Here is a 22,473-nt window from a genome sequence, read left to right as displayed (position 1 = left end):
CTGTTCAGCAACTACAGCTGAAAAGACTTACTGTGGATAAGTAGGATGCATGGATCGTTAACACACATTTTAGCCACTGAACCATTATAACAGCACTGAAAAAAAAAAAAAAAACAAATCAACTAACATTCACAAATTCAAAATTAAATACAACAGAGTTATAAAGATCTAGAAAATGACTCTAATAAATAAACCACTGTGAATATGACAGTCGTTCATTCTTTCACTGGGTCTATTTGAGGTCTGTGTAATATACTCATCTTTTGAGGAAGGGAGGGGGTAGTAGGATGGAGTAGATAACAGGACAAAAATCCCTTCCTCTAAAATAATTCAATTCCAGATATGAAACCTATGCTTTACTTTGTAATTAGCTGATACCAAGGCAGTAAACTGGGCTCAGCTGACTTTGCATTTTAGCTCAGCTGACTTTGCATTTTATACTCATATCTGAGCCCATCATCTGCTCATCATCAGGTACAAACAGCAAAAGATTTCCACACCAACATTAAAAGACAAATATAGACCAAAAATGTAAGCCGGGTCTGATTAATGAAATCTTTAGATTTCCTCTGTGAGCTCCAAAGGCTAATGGAGCCTATCACGAAAAAAAATTTAGAAAAGAAAAACTGTATTATAGACTCTGATAATACTATAGTACAAACTGAGATCTTTGAGATATCAACACCCTATATAAATATTTAATCATCAAATTAGCAAAAAAGACCCACAAAATTTAGTTATATAAAATCTTTCCTTGTAGTGTCTTAAGCAACTACCAGAGGCTGAGCAAGTTCTACAAATGACCAGTTTTACACATCGTGATTAGGCCTAAATTATTAAATAAGACCAATCCATTAAATGACCTGATATAATAAAGCTGAAAAACCTCAAATTTTCTGAAGGAAGGGAAAAACTATAATACAATCTGAGAAATAAGAATCATTCAATTTAAAACAAGTGCAGAGAGCAATATCTGACACTTTGAGTTTTATTAGTTAGAATTGGAGGCTACCTACTATGTAATCTCATGCTGCCAGACACTGCTGTTTTTAAACAATCACATTTAAAATATTTATAAAATCAAAGCAATTTAAGTCGCCTAAACATCTTACCTATTAGGATGTCCTTGTAATCTCTTTGTAAGCTGAGGAGGAGAAAAACAGTATTAGCAACAGTACTTCAGAGGCAGCCAATCTCCATGAATTCCCACGATAACACATCCATAAGAACAAAGGAAAAGAATGACTGTATTAGGAAATCATTATTCTTAAATTTCCTAACTCCTAAATGTTCAACCAATTTAACATAATCTAGGAATACATTCCCAAAATAAAAATAATTATCTGATAAAAATCTAGGCTAGGATTTATATGAATGAATGTCCAGAACAGACACAAAGACAGAAAATAGATTAGTGGTTGCCAGAAACTGGGGGGTAAGGACAAAGGGGGAGTGATTAATGGGTACAGGATTTCTTTTTGATGTGGCAATTGCACAATCTGTAATATATTATAAAACACTGAACTGTACACCTTAAAGGTATGTAAATTATATCTCAATTTTTTAAATACATAGAAAAAAATCTAGGTTAGGCAAATTTTGTCTGAGTAGATCTAGTGATCATCTATCATCGACTCTAAATACCCTGGTTGCTTACATACTGCAAATCCATTTCTCTGAATACTGGATTTTGTCTTTGAGTCATAGCATTAGGACCTTAAAATGAGAAGCGTACTCAGTTACCTCTTGCAACAACGGAATGACAGCATGCAGGGGCATCCTTAGTACAGTTCTCTTTATTAGGTTTAAGTTCCTAGTTTGAAGTACTTTCTGTGAGAAAAAACAAATGTAAATAAGCATACTCAGAAACTAAGGACACTACAGGGAATACTGTCACTAAAAATCATCTTAAAAACCAAGCAATACTGAACTGTAGCAAATAAAGGTTGGGACTAAATGGAGAATGTTATATTATGTCTTATGGCTATCAGACAAGTACAGTCTTCAAGTATCAGGACATTTACTCTATTAAACCAGTTTCTGCTCCACAAATTCTAAATTCTTATAAGCTAATTTTTGATATAAAACAGAAAAGAACACCTCTAGACATTTAAATACAGGTATATACACCACTTTAGAGAAGTTCTCAAACCTTTGTTTTATGACTCTTGTCATATCAACACAAGAGTGAGCAAAACACACTAAAATCACTAACTAGGAAACATACCTTTTGAATGTTTTTGACAAAATTTTAAGCCAATCAAAAGATCATATAATGAGTGCTTGAGTCAAAAACTTTAAGGGTGAAACACAGTCTCCACCCCACATTGTATGGATAGAAAAGGAGATAGAGCAGATTAGTCCAAATTCTGGCAGGCCTTTCTATTTCTCAAAACTCCACCCAGATGCTTCATCTATAGGAGAGGGTGGGAAATGAGTCCTTTCAGGTTTCCAAATCCAGATACCCCCTTCCTCTTTAATACTTTTAAATATTTATCTTTCAAAAGGGTTTAATACTAGAGGAACTTCCCTAATGGTTGGTACATGCTATGTTTTGGCTGTTGTTGCTATAAAGATCATGTTCAGGATATGAACAGTAGAGGTATTACAGGGCAAAAACATGGAAAGTTCATTTTCAACCTACTTTAAATGGTCTTAACATACCCTTTCAAAATTCCCTATGGATTTTATTTGCTTGTAAAAATATCTTTACACCAAACCCTTCTTAAATCTATCATCAAGTACTATTTAAAAACTATCACTGACATAATTACAAAGTTTATTATGCAAAAGAAAGATTATGTATTTTTATACATAATCACTGGGGAACTGACGATGGACTGTCCTAATATTGTCATTTTCAAATAATCAGAACACAAGATTCAAAGCAAAGTATGTTGAGGACTTAAACAATAATTCACAAGGTGTCTGATGATACTAAACATCCCTCGATAAGTCTTTGTTATAAATCAGTTATCACAAAGTTCCAACGATGTAAAAGTTACAGGGAACATTGTCTGAACTAGTCTACAAATACTTTTTTAAAAAATGAAGTACAGTTGCTTTATAGTGTTGTGTTAGTTTCTGCTGTACAAGGGAAGTGAATCAGCTATATGTATACATATATTCCCTCCGTCTTTGACCTCCCTCCCACCCCTCTAGGTCATCACAGAGCACTGAGCTGAGCTCCCTGTGCTATACAGCAGGTTCCCACTATCAATTTTACACATGGTAGTGGGTATATGTCAATCCCAACCTCCCAATTCATCCCACTCCCCCTTCCCCCCGTGTCCACACGTCCGTTTTCTATGTCTGCATCTCTTTTTGTTAAGGTACTCAATTTTCACAGCATGTTCACCAAACTACCAGGCTTCACTGTCTTAAATGGCCAAGTAGAATAGTAGCACTTTAGGTCAAGGAATACAATCTTGAACTTGCTGCTGCACATTATTTATACCAAAAGCTTGTTTAAGAAACATAATGTAGGGCTGAAGATTTGAAAAATACGTGGTTTGTGAAATCCTCTAGTGCTCTAAATGTTAAGTGATCAGATAATTTGTTGTCCAAACTGGGACACTTCTGTGAATGAAAGAAGTCACTATTAGTAATTACACCAAGTTAAGAGGTGTAAACCAGAACTGTCATAGGCAAATAATGGTATGTATGGCCTAGCTATTTAGAAGTTATTCCAAACTGCAGGACAGAAAAATTTAACAAGCTCTCAGATAATCCTTATGCTCACTAAAGATAGAGGTTCTATGGTAACAATTTTCAAATTAAAAATATGCAAAAAAAAAAGTTATCCCAAACCAAGCAAAATGATAATGAATAGAGGAGTTAGCATTATTAACTTCTGCCAAGACTATAAACCACAGCTACAAGTAGCAAGAAGATGATACTGAAGATGGGATTTTTTTTTTTTTTTTTTTTCTTTTTGCGGTATGCGGGCCTCTCACTGCCATGGCCTCTCCCGTTGCGGAGCACAGGCTCCGGATGCGCAGGCCCAGCGGCCATGGCTCACGGGCCCAGCCGCTCCGCGGCATATGGGATCCTCCCAGACCGGGGCACGAACCCGTATCCCCTGCATCGGCAGGCGGACTCTCAACCACTGCGCCACCAGGGAGGCCCCAAGATGGGATTTTTTTTTTTTAAATTTACTGTATTATAACTGAAACGTAACAGTGCACATTTAAAGTGTACTATTTGATCAGTTTGACATACATATTTACCCATGAAACAAACACTATAGGGCTTCCCTGGTGGCGCAGTGGTTGAGAGTCCGCCTGCCGATGCAGGGGACACAGGTTCGTGCCCCGGTCTGGGAAGATCCCACGGGCCGCGGAGCGGCTAGGCCCGTGAGCCATGGCCGCTGAGCCTGAGCGTCCGGAGCCTGTGCTCCGCGACGGGAGAGGCCACAACAGTGAGAGGCCCATGTACCGCAAAAACAAAACAAAAAAACACAAAACAAACAAACACTATAATAAACATTCTATCACCCTCAAGTCTCCTTGGACACTTTACATTCTATCCTTCCCTTCCACCCCACCGTCCTCAGGCAACCACTGAACTACATGTTGGTTTGCATTTTCTAGAATTTTTCTATAAATGAAATCAAACTGTATGTACTTTTTTGTCTGGCTTCCTTCTCACAGCATAAGTCTGAGATTCATTCATGTTGTTGATGAAGCAATATACATTCTTTACATTGCTAGATAACAATTTATCCCTTCACGTGTTCAGGGTTCTTTCCAGTTTGGGGCTATTAAAAATAAGGCTGCCATGACCATTAGTGTACAAGTCTTTGTATGAACACTTGTTTTCAATTCTCTTGGTAAACACCTAAGAGGAGAATAGCAGGATCTTATGGTAGATGTGTCCTTCACTTTTAAGAAATGGCCAAACTGTTCTCCAAAGTAGGCGTACCATCTTACATTCCCCCCAGCAAGATATGAGAGTTCCAGTTCCTCCACATCCTCCCCAATAGATGTTACTGTCTTAATCAATCTATAATGGGTATGTAGTGTTATCTCACTGTGGTTTTTTTTTTTTTTTTGCGGTATGCGGGCCTCTCACTGTTGTGGCCTCCCCCGTTGCGGAGCACAGGCTCCGGACGCGCAGGCTCCGGACGCGCAGGCTCAGCGGCCATGGCTCACGGGCCCAGCCGCTCCGCGGCATATGGGATCCTCCCAGACCGGGGCACGAACCCGTATCCCCTGCATCGGCAGGCGGACTCTCAACCACTTGCGCCACCAGGGAGGCCCTCACTGTGGTTTTAATTTGCATTTGTGATGATTGATGATGTATAATACCTTTACATGCATTCACTGGCCACTGGAATTCTTTTATGAAATATGTGTTCACGCATTTACCAATTGTTTTTTATTTGAGTTGAGTCTCACTACTGAGTTAAGAGTTCTTTATCAATTCTGGATATAAATCCTTTGATATATAAGTTGGTTTTTTTCCCCAGCCTGTGGCCTGCCTTTTCATTCTCCTAACAGTGTCATTTCAAGAGAAAAGTTTTTAATTTTTATTAAATCCAAATGACCAATTTTTCTTTAAGTGTTTCATGCTTTTTGTGATGAACCTAAGAAGGCTTTTTCCATGCAAATCTGCGTAACATTTTCTCCTATTTTCTTCTAGAAGTTTTGAGGGTTGGTTTATACATTTATGTCTGTGACCTATTTTTGTGTAGACTTTTGTGTAAGATGTGAGGAAAGAGTTGAGATGCATTTTTTTCCATATAGATATTCAACTGATTCAACTGCAACTGCTGAAAAGACTTTGCTTTTCCAATTGACTCAACTTAGAAGTACCTTTACTGAAAACCAATTGCGTGTGGTCTATTTCTGGACTATTTTGGTTCCTTAATCTATATTTATGTTTTCACTAATACCAAACTATTTTGATTACTACAGCTTTTTCTTGAAATCAGGTAGGGTAAGTTCTCCAGTTTTGCTCTTCATTTTATAATTACTTTGGTTATTTCATGTCCTTTGAATTTCTAAAAGGTAGCTGCTGGAATTTAATTGGGAATGTATTGGATACATACAATAATTTGGGGGGAATTGCTCATCTTAACAATGTTGAATCTTCCAACCATGAACATAGGTCGGTTAATTTCTCCCAATTTTTGTAATTTTCAATGTAGAGGTAGAAACATCTTTTGTAGATTTATCCTAGGCATTTTTTAGTACTACTGTAAATGGGAACTTTTAAGAAATACTTAATTTAAATAAAAATTTAAAAATACTTTAAAATATCTAACTCCTATGGGTGCCATGAATTACATAAATGACTAAGCATATCTTTTTTGCATAAGCTATAGACTATTTCTTTAGGTCAAATTGCCACTTTCCTAAAAAGCCATAAACTTTAATGTCAAGTGTTCTACAGTAGGGATTTTTAACCTCACCTTTGGTCCTATGTTGCATACCTGACACTGCTCACTTTCTTCTTTCTTTTTTTTTTTTAATATTTATTTTGGCTGCGCTGGGTCTTAGTTGCGGGATCTTTTAGTTGCGGCATGCGGACTCCTTAGTTGTAGCATGCACGTGGGATCTAGTTCCCTGACCAAGGATCGAATCCGGGTCCCCTGTATTGGGAGTGCGGAGTCTTACCCACTGGACCACTAGGGAAGTCCCCTTTCATTCCTATTTTCAATGACCTCCTACTATATTTCACATATCCTCAGAAGGTACCTTTGGAAATGAGGAACACACTTTCCAAGGGAAAAAATATTTGATTTTTTTTTTTTACTTGACTCTTTCTCTTTAGAATGCATGATATCCCAGGTAATACAGTATGGGAATACTCCTATATTCCAGTTTTTCTTTCTTTCTTTTTTTTTTTTAAAGGTTATTGACTTCTACTTAAACAATACAACGTATCACCTCAAAATCCTTAATAATGGAAAGGTCTTACACGTACAATTCTTTACAATTTAAGAAGTGCTTTCACAAACATCATTTCCTTTACTCTCCCAACAACTCTATGACACCTGACCAAAGTACACACTGTCACATCTGAAGTGCCAGATGATTCTAATCTGAATCTCTTCAAGCTTCTAGATCCAACTACCATTGTACAGGAATATGAGAGACAAGAATTATATTAAATGATACTTGTTGGGTTAAATGACCCAGTAAAATGGATTTGCAGGAGGCAAAATCCAGAATGTGAAATCTCTTTAGAGCAAATAACCTAACTTCCCCAAATTTCAAAAGACAGAAAAGGCAAATCCACCAAATAGTGTGGACTTCGTTGGGATCCAGTTTTGAAGAAAGCAAAGAAAAAAAACTTTACAAGACAATCAGCGAGAGATAAATACTAACTGGATATTTGATGATTTTAAGGAATCACTGTTCACCTTTTTAGGTGTGATAATGAATTGTGGTTATGTTTTTTAAAGGAATTGCTATTGTTACAGTTAGACAGGGATATATTTGTGGATGAAATAAATAATAGGTCTGAAATTTGCTTCACTATAACCTGGGTAGGGGGTGAGCAAATAGATAAAACAATAATAGATAGATTGGCTAGTGCTGATAATTTTTGAAACTGGGTGATGGGTTCACGGTGGCCCACTGTACTATTAAATGTTTTGAAATGTTTCTTAGAAACAAAACAATAACTGATTCACTTGTACTACTGAAGAAGTTTTCAAAGCACAGTTAAGTAAGCAATGATGGCAGATAAGTTATATTTTAAAAACATTGTCAATTGTTTTCTATAGCTTATTTCTCACCAAATCCTCACCTAGGTTTCTATGCCATGTTAAACTAAAATTGACCTCCCAAAATACATACACTCACAAACTATTTTAAAAGTAAGTTTAGGTTTTTAGATATGCCTGGTTTCCCCCCTCCTGTTTTGCAAAATCCCTCCTGTTTTGCAAAATCCCCTTAAACACAAATATAAGATATTCCCATTTAGGGCCTCCCTGGTGGCGCAGTGGTTGGGAGTCCGCCTGCCGATGCAGGGGATATGGGTTCGTGCCCCGGTCTGGGAGGATCCCATATGCCGCGGAGCGGCTGGGCCCGTGGGCCATGGCTGCTGGGCCTGCGCGTCCGGAGCCTGTGCTCCGCAACGGGAGAGGCCACAACAGTGAGAGGCCCACATACCGCAAAAAGAAAAAAAAAAAAAAAAAAAAAGATACTCCCATTTAGATCAAAATACAAGTCAGAGAGACTTTATTCATAGGTTGCATATTAAAGTCACATCTATACTAAGCGGCACCATAATATCACTAAGAGTCACTAGGAATAAATGCACTTAGCAAATACAAACTGCTTTAATCTGATCAGGCAGTGCTTAAGTCCAATTTTTTACACTTAAATTTTCTCTACAGACCACTTTCAAATTCTGGAATTTAAGAGGACTAAATGAAGCAACATCATACAAGCAGTCACCAACTTACAAACACAGAAATCCTAAGTGCCTCCCTTTTATATACCCCCAACCCTCTTGAATTTTTCCCCCAAACCTCCTATCCATTGCCAAGGTTCCACCTCACCGCCCCCTCTCACGGCCAGGGGGAAATAAGTTTCTGGAATCCAGAGTAAAAACTCAGGAACGCATTTTCCTACAGAAAAAAATATAAATTGTGATCTAGAATGCTGAGTATTATAATTCAGCTACACAATGTTTATAAAGGCTTTTGTGAACTAAAGCCTAAGAACCTAGTAACAATTCACAGCAATATTTCTATGAGAAAATGCATTCCAGGTTCAAAATAATTTAATACAATCCCTTTGTAGGTTGGTGACTGTCTGTATAGTGCCACCAAGTGATATATATTTGACTAAACTCACAAAACATTAAATTCAAGACAGCTACATAACATGACTATTCACTCTGTAAATGTGCTGTCAATCACTTTCTAAGAAAAATTAACCATCTTAATTCATTTAAAAACGGCTGTAATACTTACATTTAGCATTTCAAAATCATTACTTTCTAAACCCTGTGTGAGAAGAACTGGAAAACTGTTTGTCTGTGGAAGGGTGTCCTTTTCTTTTTTCGCATCTATATCCAGTGCTCCCAGGCGTTCTTCAATGCTAACCTACAGAACAGAAATGACCAGTTAATGTTATATGAGACAACAACCCCTAAGGCAGTTTGGTCAAATTACTTTGTGCTTATGTCTCAGAAGACAAAAACCACTGACTGATTCACACCTCAACACTGAAAAACACAAATACGCTCTTCCTCATTCCAGCAGAATCTCATTACCATAAAGCCAATGTCGTAGACAAGTGTAATATCTGCAATCCAAGTTTCCAGACTCTAGTGAAAAAAACAACTGAAAACCGTGATTTGAAAATGTAATTCATAAAATCCCCTCTATATGAAGATTCAAAAAAGACAAGGATCTGGCAACTGATTACTAAAGCACAAGATAAGACCTATAATCACAAAAGCCTTCCCTTCTGTAATTATCCCTTGCCATCAACCTCAGATCTTTTGCTAACAAATATTATCCAGAGAGCATAAAGACAGTTATGTTCCCCCCAAAATTTATAAGATGTCTTCCTATTTTTCTCTGTTTGCTATATAAAAACTCACTTGTACATAACTAATCCCTTATGAAAGTAAATCTAACAACTATGTTCTGCCAGCCCCTTGGTAGCTCAATCAAAATATGAATGTTCTATTACTACCAAAGCAAACAGAGGCTTTGGTAAAGCCTCCTGTTTGGGTTATGTTTTATGAAAAACATTAAAAAGGTAGGAAAAAATTAAAGGGTAGGATCTAGGCCAAACTAGAGGAAGTTGGCACCTTATTTTTAAATCAGATATCATGTTATTGAGAAACAATTTTTAAGAACAGCAATGTTATTCCCCAACCCCCCACCCCCAATAAAGCAAGACGTTTAAAATCAGGTAAAGAAACACTCTTTCTCTAATGATAAAACAGTTAAACTTCTAGATTATTTAGACAAGAGTGACAAGTGAATGGAAGGCAAAAAAGAGGATTTTTCACAGACAAGTACAGTAATCACAAGAGGGTTTTAAGAGTTGAGAAAAAATGAAATTTATGAGTACTTTAAGAGGTTATAATGATGATCACTTTTAAAGACTAACTAGCCAGGAATGCTCAGACAGCCAAGAGACAAGGCATCACTGGAACTCAGCAACATGCGAAACCCAATGAAAATCATCACAGCAAGTCCTGGCTTAATCTACCTTATCCAGCTAACAGTGAACAAATGGCCAGAAGAGCACCCTCTTTAGTTAATAAGAGTTTTGTCCTCTCCATTTTCTGAAGTTTCAACTTTGGCTCCATCCAATATAATTCTTAGAATCTCCCAAGTAATCTTGAATTTCAAACTCAAAAATGGTCAGAATGAATGTATTACCTCTTTTTCCCCTAATTTCCTCTTGCTCTCTATTTCCTCAGTCTGTGGAGGAGCAGGCTTGATAGCTGCATGATGACCAGGTATCCCAGGCACCAGAACTTTTGCTTCAGAATTCATCAGTGGTGTTCTCACCTGTTAAACAGGAATAGTAGGGGTGTGACAAAGGAAATTGTCCTACTCCTTGCAAGATTTATCCCCAATGAGAAAACTAACAGCTTTTAAAAGGTTTTCCTACTGAAAAACTTAATGTAGCTAACTCAATAGGATATGAATTAAAGATATATTTTAATTGAATACTGGCATTTAAGTATAATCTGAACATTCATGGTTTTAAAGCCTGCAACATGTAAGAGTAAGAACCAAGAAAAACAAAATCTACAGATCACACAATGACACACTGACTTAAAAATTCAGGGGACAGGGGTTCGATCCCTGGTCCGGGAAGACCCCACATGCTGCAGAGAAACTAAGCCCATGTGCCACAACTACTGAGCCTGAGCTCTAGAGCCCACAAGCCCCAACTACTGAGCCCACGTGCCACAAATACTGAAGCCCGTGCTCCGCAACAAGGGAAGCCACCGCAATGAGAAGCCCGCGCACCGCAACGAAGAGTAGCCCCCGCTCGACATAACTAGAGAAAGCCCACGCGCAGCAACGAAAACCCAAAGCAACCATAAATAAATAAATAAATAAAGCGTTAAAGAGTGAAGCTGTACATTTTATGACTACCTCCAATAATTGATCTTTGCCAGAAATGCTCAGACAGCCAAGAGAAAGGTGTCATCTCTGAAACTCAGCCAGAAGCGAAACCATATGAATGTCATCATAGCATGTCTTGGCTTTCCTTTTTTTCATTAGACTGCCAAACACATGATGTCTCCATGTAGATGCCACATTATATTTAAAATAAAGCATGACAATAATGTTCTTATATCTGGTATTTAATTCCAGCCCCATCATGGATTTAGGTTTTATTCCACCCTGAAATACAGCATTCCTCTCAACAAAGTTTTGCCCCTTTAAGTATAGAAATTGATGAAATAATTTGATAAATTTGATATTGATATTTACTCAGTGATCCTGCACTGGGGGTGGGGTGGAGGAGGAAGAATTAAATAAAACCAAGGTCTTCAACTTCTAGTCACCTATTCACTCATTCGTTCAACAAATCAAGAGCACAGAAATGAAAAAAGTTTTACAGTCTTAATATCTAAAACTTAATCCCACAAAATTTGTTAAGACAAGATCATAAAGAGGATATTAAGAGTTTAAGCATAGTATTATGTAACAATTCAATTCACTCAAATATCTTTTTTCTTTACTTCTAATATGCAATGCACTCACCTTTGTTATAGCTGTTTCTACTTTTGGGGCCCAGCAGATTGAAATATCTCTTACTAAACACATATGAGGTTCTTTGGAATTTAAAGCCTGGGAATAGAATTTTAAAGAGGGAAAGGGGGTGGAAGGGAAAAAAAAAGGTATCAAACAAAGTAATTGGGAGTAAGAATAAAGTGAAAAAGAAATGCATTTTTATAAAAATACAAAAAAGTATAGGCTTCCACAGAAAACTCCTGGTCACTCAGACTGATCACCATTCAGATTGATGCCATATGAGGAAAATGGGTAAACTCTGAACATACCAGGCATAATGTTTACTTTCTTCAGTTATGTACTGCTCAAATCTTTCACATACACAGTTCTAAAAGACTGACATTTAAAATGTAACAGATTTTAAAGAAAACATTATTAGCTCATCACCTTATAATCTATCCTAAAAAAGACTGGTCCTACCCTAAGTTTCCTACTGCTATCCTTCCATAAGCTAGTCAAAGACAAGCAATGCTGATTAATAAAATGCTCTAAGGAGAATCTCTATGTCCTGATATGGTATTTAACAGGAGGGGAAGTGAGATGCAGCAAAGTACATATGTACCTACAAGGCTTTAAAGTTATAGGTAATTCTCTATACCCACCTAATCAATATCTGGAAAGACACAAAGCACACAGGAAACAGGCTGCATCTGGAGAGTGAGGTTATGGGATCCACGTATGGTAAGGAGATGTATGTTTACAGTTTAACACTTCTCTCCCTTTTTTATCACACCATAACCATGTATTACATTTTTTTAAAGTAAGAAGTATTTTTAAATAGACTCAACAAGAGATTGCTTAAGCAAGAGATATTCCTCTCATAGTCTCACCTATTGGACATGCTCATAATAACTCACCAAAAGTCTCCAAAGAAACTTCTGTAATCAAAAAACCTAAACCACTGCCCCACCCATTACATTTCCACTTAGAATATCCAATGTGTGCTATTACTACGGGATCTCTTATTAAGATTTATCTTTTGGGTAACTGGACAAACTTCACCCATACCTGTGGCTCCTGAGCACTTGAAATGTGGCTAGTCCAAACTGAGATGGGCTTGTAAGTGAACAACATACACCAGATTTTAAAGATGTAATACCAAATAAAGGAAGAAGGGGGGTAAAATATCTCAAATAATGTTTTATACTAAACATTAAAACGGTATTCTGGATATACTGGGTTAAGTAAAATTACATAGTTGACCCTTGAACGATGCAGGGGTTAGGGGCGCCGACCCTCTGTGCAGTCAAAAATCCACTTATAACTTGTTCATAGTTATAACGTATCCATAGTTCCGCATCTGTGGATTCAACAACCTTGGATGGTGAAATACTGTAGTATTTACTATCGGAAAAAATCCATGCATAAGTGGACCCACACAGTTCAAAACTGTGTTGTTCAAGGACCAACTATATACAGAGTTCTCCCAAGTTAAAATAAACCATCCACTGAAAAGTCCTCCAGTTAAGGGGAAATATATGACATCTTCTTAAGTATTCCGATAAGCAGACCAATATATCATTTTAAAATCATTCTCCTCCACAGACATGTTGATGCTGCACTGCTTTACTCCAGAGGGGCAGCTACGTACCACTCGCTCAATGGTGGGCTGAAACCAAGTGCCATATACAAGCAACAATGACATTTTGTCGGAGCAAAAACCAGCTGCTAGAATAGGGACGGGTTTTGGTGTTGATTTCTTGCCTTTCCCAGGCGTTGCTATCTGAATTGTGCAGTTTGAAGTCAAAGGCTTTTTGCAGTATCTGGAAATGGAAAAAAATGAGATTAGAAAATGTGAAATAGCATCTCACACTAATTCTTTGAAGTTGGTGTCATGAAATGTGACCCTCCCCCAGCCTCCACATCATCGGGAGTGACCAGTGTCCCAGAGCACTAGTGTTCCTGTCAAGACTTCATCTATCCCCACCCTGCCAACACTCAAGACCTCACCACCAAAACCTGCCTTGAGGCACACCTCCTCTTCTATCCCACTGTGTCAACCCCTACAAAAGGCCCCAGGCTCCCAAGGGCTCTCTCACCACCCTGAGCTTCAGCCCCAAATGGCTCTGTTCTTGCCCTACCCTAATCAGCCCCATCTCTAATTGCTTCCAACCCCTGAATCCTCACCATGACCTCTGCATCACAGTTCCAGGAGCAAAATGATCAGCAAAATATAAACAAAATTAGATGCTCAACTCCTCCTCTAAGAGCTCTCCTCACCTTGCTCGCCTCGGCAGCCCTCCCCACACCCTCAGTGCCAAGACCCTCGGCAGTGATTCATGTACGCTTCCTGTTCTTCACTAACACTTCAAGACAAGTAGTCTCTCCCTCCACCACCTCTAAAACCTTTGAAATTGCCATCACCGCTACCAGCTACATTCCCCTCCTGCCGTCATCCAATGGCCTCTGGGTCACTCGGCATTTCTTCAAGATGTGAGTGGCTGTCACTCTGTCCAACAATTCCGCTGAGGAATTCCTTCCTTAGTGATTCCCATATACAGCACGCAGTCTGATGATCCTTCTGACACCCTGCCCTCTCAGTTCCTTTAGCCTTCTGCCTCCAGCAACCTTGTCCTTCCCTGTACCACAGCCACATGCTCCTCACACCACAGACATCTTATCACCACTAAGTACAACCCTCCATAATCCCAACTGTAAGCACCCCACTATCTTTCCAACTCACTCTTCCTAGTTTCCCAACTCCAAAACCATCTCTATCCAGGATTTTTGGCCTCTGCTTTGGCCTTTACCCTTCTGTGGTCTATTCTCTTCACATCAGATAGAACGACTTAAAACTTAATGTCTTAAAACTTAGGTCAAACCCCATCAACCCTCAGTTTAAAATCCTTCAACAGCTTACTACTGCCCAAGGAGAAATGCCCAAGCCCTTAGCATGGCCCACCACTTCTGGGCCCTCAATTATACATTCCATGCATACATATGACTATATAAACAAAGGCCTCAAGTGCTACACATCAAAATGTTAAGTTACCTCTAGGGAGTGGAACTCAGTGGAGGGAGACTTGAGTTTTATAATCAATTGTCTATGCATTCTGAATGTTTTAAAATAAGTGTATATTACTTTCATAATCCCTATACTAGAATTGTAAAAGGAAGGGTACCAACTGACAATAAAAAGCTGAAACCATTTTAAAGTTTAACATAATTATGCACATGACTGAGTCTCAGACCATGTTTATAGCACATGCAGGAGTTGGCAAACTTTTCTATAAAGGGCCAGATAGTAAATATTTTTGTCTGGGGGGCGGGGTGGGGCACATATGGTCTCTACTGGATGTGGCCTGCAGGCCATAATTTACCGACCCCTGGTCTATGACTACTACACATCATATCAGCAACTCCCCTCTGTCCAACAAAACACAAGCATTCACTGATCCACAAATGTGTGACACTATCAAAGTTAGAAATTAAGGCTTCACCGAAGTTCACAAGCAAAGCTTTCCTACTGAACCAATTTCTTTTAAAATAAAACTTGAGTTCTCACTGGGAATGTATGTAGTCATACGGACAAAGAATTAAGAAGGCTTTCAGAACAATCTAAATGAAAAGTAACATAAAGCAAAGAATATTCAGGTGGGAGTATAAATATGTAGCAAGTCAGGGAAGGAAAATAAATTTCTGACTTGAGAAACTTCTTACTTACCCATTTAGTATGTGTTCAAAAAGATGAACTTGACCATCTCTGCAAACAACAGCTAACTTGACAGGCTAAAAGAAAAATGTAACATTAACAGGTAATATACTTCAGTCTACTCTAATAATTACTTACGAAAATTCAACTACCCTCTCCACCCTTCAAATAACAAGAGATAAATCAAAATAGTAAGGATGTTCAACTCTTGAATTTAAAAATAATCACTGCCACCAAAATAACAATTCAAGTAGTTGTTGTCAAGCCTATAAATAAAAGTTTAGGCTAAGAAGACAGCACAGTCCATGAGAACGCACCATGGAAGTCAGAGGAGCTAAGTCAACAACCAAGTGCATTGACTGACAACAGGGAACAAACCGGCAGGCCCACATGAAAACGCCACTGCACCCTGTCCTCTCCCCTCATGAGCACTCAATACAGAATCCAATGATTACTTTGAATAGTCTAAGATTTTTATTTTGTTCTCTCTCTTTCCTGAATCATCCAATCATCAAAACCCTAATTTTAAAAAATAGTATTTGTGAAGTCCAAAAACAAATTCTCAAAGAAACAAGCCACTTACCTCTTCTTTATTTTCTGACAAAGTCAAGTCAATATAGACAGGTTCGTCTGTAACTGTAAAAGACATCACTGAATTCTTCTCTTTGTTTTCTGACCGGACCTGCCTAGATAACAAAACCGATGATTAGATAATAAGACATTAAAAAAAAAAAAAAAAAAAAAGCAAACACCTAAAGGGAGTTACAGCAATCAGCTCCCAACAGCATTTTCATCTTTTGAAAGCTCAATAAGGTAATTAAAGATCAAAATAAGGGAAGCATTTGTGTCACTACCGTGTGACATGGTTACATGGGAAAAGAGAAAGCATTAATGCATTTGTGGCAGATTTAAGCAATGAGCAACGTTCTTTTCCATTAACCTATTTGTCTATCTTGATGGCAATGCCAACTGTCTTGATCACTGCAGCTTTGCAAGTTTTGAAGTGAGTTTTCCAACTTCTTTTTCAAAGTCATTTTGGCTATTCTATGTGCTTTGCATTTCCACCTGAATTTTAAAATCAGATTGCTGGGATTTTGACTGGATTCACATTGAATCTATAGATTAATTTGAGGAGAATTAACATCATAGCAATACTGAGAAAACAGAGCCCAGAAATAGATAAATAGATAGATAGATAAATGATCCTCACTATTGGTTGATTCTTTGAGAATTTGCCTACTTGCTAAAATTTATTTGTAGACCCCGAAATCACTATTTGTGGTGATTTCATGGTCTTTAACAGGTATACATAGAGCAGTGAAGCATATGAGCAGCCCAATGCTCATGAGGTTTAACAAGGCTATGCTCTGCCTTTTTATTTCAGCTTTCATACTAAGTATTCTTTTTACAGCCTATTTAGTGCCACATTTTTGCTTTTATGCTTTTGGTTGGTGATTTCACTATTTAAAATGGCCCCCAAGTATAATTCTGAAGTGCAGTCTAGTGTCCCTAAGAGTAAAAAGGCTGTGATATGCTTATGGAGAAAATGTTTAAGTTCGATAAACTCTGTTCTGACGTAAGTTAATCAGCTATGTGTGTGTGTATGTATATAAATAAACTATGGTATCTTTAAACAGAAATACACATAAAACAAGGTTATGTATTAATTAGATGACAAAAATGTTGTAACCAGAGGCTTGCAGAAACCAAACCCTGGTGTTTCTCCAAGGAGTAAGAGTTCAGTATCGCTGAATCAGTGCTCCTGAGGACTTCATACAACATGACTACTGCAAATACCAGGCAACTGACTCAACGTGTATATGTGCGGCACCAATTCACTAGAGATAGTACTGGGACCACTGGATATCCAAAAAACAAAAAAACAAACCCAAGAACCCCAATCAGTTCCTTGAACCATATACACAAATTAACTCAAAACAGATCACAGACCAAATAAACACAAGACCTAAAACTAAAAAACTTCCAGAACACTTTTGTGACCTTGCGTTAAACAAAGACTTCAAAACATGATCTGTACTTCATCAAAATTAAAAACTGCTTCGTTTCAAAAAAAGACAAGCCACAGACTAGGAGAAAATATTTGTAAAGCATATACCTAATAATTGATTTATATTCAGAATATACAAAGAACTCTCAAAACTCAGTGAGAATACAAACAACCCAGCAGAAAATAGGCCAAATTTTTTTTTTTTGGCGGTACACGGGCCTCTCCCTGCTGTGGCCTCTCCCATTGCGGAGCACAGGCTCCGGACGCGCAGGCTCAGTGGCCATGGCTCACGGGCCCAGCCGCTCTGCGGCATGTGGGATCCTCCCGGACCGGGGCACGAACCCATGTCCCCTGCATCAGCAGTCGGACTCCCAACCACCGCGCCACCAGGGAAGTCCAGGCCAAAATATTTGAACACACACTTTGTCAAGGAACATATCCAGATAGCAAATAAGTACTTAAAAGATTCTCAACATCAACAGTCATTAGGAAAATGCAACTTAAAACCACACTGAGATACCACTACACACTTATCAGAATGGCTGAAATTAAATGACCATAAAGTGTTGGGGAAGATGTGAAGGAATCAGCACTCTTACGCATAGCTGGTGGGAATGTAAAATGGTACAACCACTCTGGAAAAAATTTGGCAGTTTTTAAAAAAGTTAGATATACACCTATCGTAAGATGCAGCCATTATACTCCTAGGTAGTTACCCAAGAGAAATGAATCATAAGTCTGTACAAAGACTTGTACACAAGTGTCCTTAACAACTTTATCTGTAATATCCCAAACATGTCAACAAGCCTGTAGACTGAGGTGGGGAGGGGGATTACAAAGGGATACGAGGAAACTCTTGGGAGCAATGCAGGTGGCCACTGTTTTGACTGTGGTAATAATCTCACATTCGTATACATATGTAAAAACTTAATTATGCTTTTGCTTTAAGTACGTACAATTTATTATGTCAATTATACCTCAGTGAAGCTGTTTAAAAAATCTGGGCACAAATTTAAAAAATTAAAATAAAGACTGAGTAACAGAGTAACAAGTGTGACTTACAAACATGATTCAAGATCAGTTTCTTTTTATTAACTAGTGAGACTTTATACATTTACCAGTAAACAGTCTTTCAGTATTTTTGTGTCTAGAAGAAAATTAAGAGTTGATTTGATAAATTCTAAATATTTCATGCATAATAACTTCTTAATAAAACAAGATTCATTCTAAAATGAAGTTACTCATATTATATACATGCTCAAAATCACTGCTATCACACCACTATATACAGCAGAAGCTGCTATTTTAGCCCATCAATAGGAGATAGTACTTCCTCCTCCTTGCAGTAATATGAAAGGGTTTTTTGGGTTTTTTTTTTTTAATTTTAATCTTCATTCAGTGGCAAGAAGCCTTCAAATGTTATTTTCTTTCAGACATGTGTCTTTCAAAGGTAATTATAAGGGAACCCTCGGCTTGCTCTACCTAACAAAACACAAAGTTTTCATGAATGGCCTTTGGGGGCAGCCTTTCAATACGCAGTTTTAACCTGTTTGGTTTTTATGGTTTACTCCTCTGTCACTAGGAAGCCTCAGGTATACACAAACTATCTTCAGGATCTTAAGACAGCAGAAATCAATTTTTCTGCTATACAAAAAATTTTGGAGCTGGAGACCCCTAGTCTCAGGAGCCAAAGAGGTGAGGCATTAAAGACTGAAGCACCTCAGTAATGTCAGGATATTGAGGTGGCCGATTTCAACGTTTTTGGCATTACTAATTTCTTATGTTAGGGATAAACCCTCTAGAACCAAAATAAGATATTCCAATAGGCGCTCCTCAAGAATGAGACACAGGACAGAAAACCAACACAATTTGATTATAAGAGTCATAATTAGGAACTAAGCTGACGGTCTGGAGGTGAACAGAGGTCCACCTCCAGGCTGACATGAACCCTTCCCCACACGACTACTTTAAGAAATACATATTTGATGAGTCTCATTTCTGAGTATTATTTGGTATAAATTTACAGTAACTTTATATGGTCAAGAGCATGATCAACTAACTGATCATTAGGATAAGAAACTACTTCTATTTTAAAAATCTCTCCGTATTCTGTCCATGAACATCAGGTAAAAGAAAAAAAGTTAATTTCACCATTAGATGACGTTATAAAATCCAAGAAATTTCTTATTATTTCTTAAATTTAAAAACTTTTTGATGGCTCTTCAATATCAAATTGATTTTTACTTTCAAAAGTAGCTTCAAAGGGAATTAGTGACAGCAACCACTGCAAGGAAAGGCTACTGGGAATTCTCAGACACAACCAAGGAATTTAATGTCCTCAGTAAACCATCAAATAGGCATTACTGCACTAACCCAGATAGTCATGTCTTTCAACAAAATCAGAGATTTTCCTAAAAAAATTTTTAAAAAGGTTTTTAAATTGTCCAGTCACAAAAATATTCAGCCCATTGTATCTCTAAACAAGCATGGAGGAAGTTCTATTAGGTAATGCTCTTAAATTTTTCTCATAAAGATCTGATTTTTAGACTGGCTCAATTCCTCATTACAGGTCAATATAAAATAAATCTAACATTAAATACAATAAAGCAAATCTCATATTCATCATTTACATTAACCATATAAGCTATGACCGATTCTTTCAAGGCAATGTTACCTCCCAAAATCCAAAAGACTACATACCAGACATTAAGTAACCGGTCATGTACTGCTCCAGATAAGAAATAAAGACCTGTAATTCCATCAAAGGGTTGGCTCTCATTAGGAGGTCTGATAGTAGTGAACATAAGTGATGAAACCGGCGTTGCATGTCCCGTGAAGTGCTAGAGAAAGTTAAATCTCATTTAGGAGAGGATGTAAAGCAGTAACAAAAATTAAGAGTTCATATGTATCATAAACAATATACATGATACATATCTGAAATCAGAGCTCCAGACTACTAAGGTTATTTGTGCTATATTCCTCTCACTTTAAAAAACTCCATCCAAAAAAACCTGAACATTAAAGCTGTCCCTTCCAACTCCCGTGAGCCTACCCCACAATCTTTACTTCTTCCATATGTGTGTTAAAGATTCACTTCATTCTATCCATTTTAAAAGGGGTGCCTGGGTGCTCAGACACAGCCAAGGAATTGTAGGTCTTCATGTTACTCTCAGTGAGTCGAAACCACAATTTTGAGGCATCATCACAGCACCAAAAGTTCAGTAACCCCTGAGCACACGCAAAATGTGATTCTAAATCTCCACAGCTAAATACAGTAATATACCAAATGCTGGATGCAAGCTAGAAATAAAAAATTACTATCGTTATTATATAATTATATTATTATTGAAGAGAGTAAGATACTTAATTCAAATTCCACTCATTTCATTTTCCATTCACATTCATTCTTCCAATGCATGCAAAAAGGACATGTCTCATCTATTTAACAGATTTGGAGGACTACTTTTGTCTATTAATTGTACTATTTCATATGCTTGAAAATAACACATCTGTATTCTTAAAACAATACTCTTTGGCTCAGACTTCTGCCTTTCTCCATACTTACTCTAGACAACTGTTATGCTTACAACTAATTTGATTCACTCACTCTGTAGACTTCTTTGGTCTCCAAAACCCATAGTTTGATTGTTCGACCAGCTGAAAGCAACATCTTTCCATCTGGGCTGATACACAGGGAACTGACGCTGCTATTATCACCTTTCCATTTGCTGTAATGTGAAGAGAAATAAAAACATCTCAATGAATGGGGAGGAAACTTTACTCAAAGCAAAAAGAAAACAAAAGGCAAACTAGGCATTAAAAATACCACTCAAGGGGCTTCCCTGGTGGCGCAGTGGTACGAATCCGCGTGCCAATGCGAGGGACACGGGTTCGAGCCCTGGTCCAGGAAGATCCCACATGCCACGGAGCAACTAAGCCCATGTGCCACAACTACTGAAGCCCGCGCACCTAGAGCCCATGCTCTGCAATAAGAGAAGCCACCGCAATGACAAGCTCGTGCACCACAACAAAGAGTAGCCCCAGCTTTCCACAACTAGAGAGAGAAAAAAAAAATACCACTCAAGGTTCTATGCCGAACTGCATTCCCTAACATTTTGACTCAGGTAACCAACCTTGGACATATCACCAAGGTAATGCCTCCCCAATAGGACAGAGAATCTTAAGAGGTTCCAGGAAATGGGTTAGTAAGAGTTATAAGAATGTAAAATGGGTAGTTGTATCTCCAGTGATCCATGAGGTGATCCTGTTAATGCCCAGGAAACTACCATGCTGGCTGGACCTCTACAAACCCATCCTATCCCCTCCATAGTTCCTGCATTCTCTGGAAGGTTGAGAATTTAATTTACTTAGTAACAAACGATCTCTCAACCTACAGTACAAAAAGATTATTTCTACCCCAAATCCACAAATATATGCCCCTAGCTGATAAAATAAAGTAAATTAGGTATAATGATCCCTTTCTAATACCACAAATATGATTAACAGCAAGAGCCTTTGCAGACTGTTGCATACGTTAATGCTATTTATAAGCAACAAGGAGCCTGGCTTGGCTATTCACTTATAAAATCAAGAAGTAACAGTAGCAGGGCTTCCCTGGTGGCACAGTGGTTAAGAACCCGCCTACCAATTCAGGGGACACGGGTTCAAGCCCTGGTCCAGGAAGATCCCACATGCCATGAAGCAACTAAGCCTGTGCACCACAACTACTGAGCCTGCGCTCTAGAGCCTCTGAGCCACAACTACTGAAGCCCATGTGCCTAGAGCCCATGCTATACAACGAGAAGCCACCACAGTGAGAAGCCACGCACCGCAACGAAGACTATCCCCTGCTCGCTGCAACTAGAGAAGGCCCATGTGCAGCAACAAAGAACCAATGCAGCCAAAAATAAATTAATTTAAAAAAAAGAAACAAAAAACAGAAGTAACAGGAGCAATCTTCTTACGAAAAAAGGTTACTTCTAAAGTGGAAGAAAACATATTGCTCTGCCAGTCACACTGGAATATGTCAAATTACTCATTTGGAGAAACAAAATTAGATTCCTGTCTTATATTACATAC

General features: G+C 38.1%; 1 protein-coding gene and 3 non-coding genes across 4 annotated transcripts in view; all 4 read right to left on the bottom strand.

Annotated features, from left to right (window-relative positions):
* Window positions 1-22,473, bottom strand: part of WDR43 (WD repeat domain 43) — a 51,086-nt gene that overhangs the window by 6,588 nt on the left and 22,025 nt on the right. Inside the window, exons 4-14 of the mRNA XM_060117671.1 lie at window positions 21,002-21,122; window positions 20,095-20,234; window positions 15,970-16,072; window positions 15,399-15,463; window positions 13,326-13,497; window positions 11,705-11,791; window positions 10,361-10,492; window positions 8,933-9,064; window positions 1,744-1,830; window positions 1,113-1,144; window positions 32-95 (exon numbers count right to left, since the gene is read on the bottom strand). Of these exons, the coding sequence (XP_059973654.1) occupies window positions 32-95; window positions 1,113-1,144; window positions 1,744-1,830; window positions 8,933-9,064; window positions 10,361-10,492; window positions 11,705-11,791; window positions 13,326-13,497; window positions 15,399-15,463; window positions 15,970-16,072; window positions 20,095-20,234; window positions 21,002-21,122 (1,135 nt within the window). The remainder of the gene's footprint in view (window positions 1-31; window positions 96-1,112; window positions 1,145-1,743; window positions 1,831-8,932; window positions 9,065-10,360; window positions 10,493-11,704; window positions 11,792-13,325; window positions 13,498-15,398; window positions 15,464-15,969; window positions 16,073-20,094; window positions 20,235-21,001; window positions 21,123-22,473) is intronic.
* On the bottom strand, window positions 10,095-10,170 carry LOC132502267 (small nucleolar RNA SNORD53/SNORD92). Its single transcript, XR_009534459.1, has one exon. It is a non-coding gene; the product is annotated as a small nucleolar RNA SNORD53/SNORD92 (small nucleolar RNA).
* On the bottom strand, window positions 11,115-11,192 carry LOC132502265 (small nucleolar RNA SNORD53/SNORD92). Its single transcript, XR_009534458.1, has one exon. It is a non-coding gene; the product is annotated as a small nucleolar RNA SNORD53/SNORD92 (small nucleolar RNA).
* On the bottom strand, window positions 20,521-20,605 carry LOC132502268 (small nucleolar RNA SNORD53/SNORD92). The gene has a single exon (XR_009534460.1). It is a non-coding gene; the product is annotated as a small nucleolar RNA SNORD53/SNORD92 (small nucleolar RNA).

This window comes from Mesoplodon densirostris, chromosome 14 (assembly GCF_025265405.1).
Source record: "Mesoplodon densirostris isolate mMesDen1 chromosome 14, mMesDen1 primary haplotype, whole genome shotgun sequence".
NCBI lineage: Eukaryota > Metazoa > Chordata > Mammalia > Artiodactyla > Ziphiidae > Mesoplodon > Mesoplodon densirostris.
Note: the sequence above shows the minus strand (reverse complement) of the source record. Positions and strands in the feature narration are given on the sequence as shown.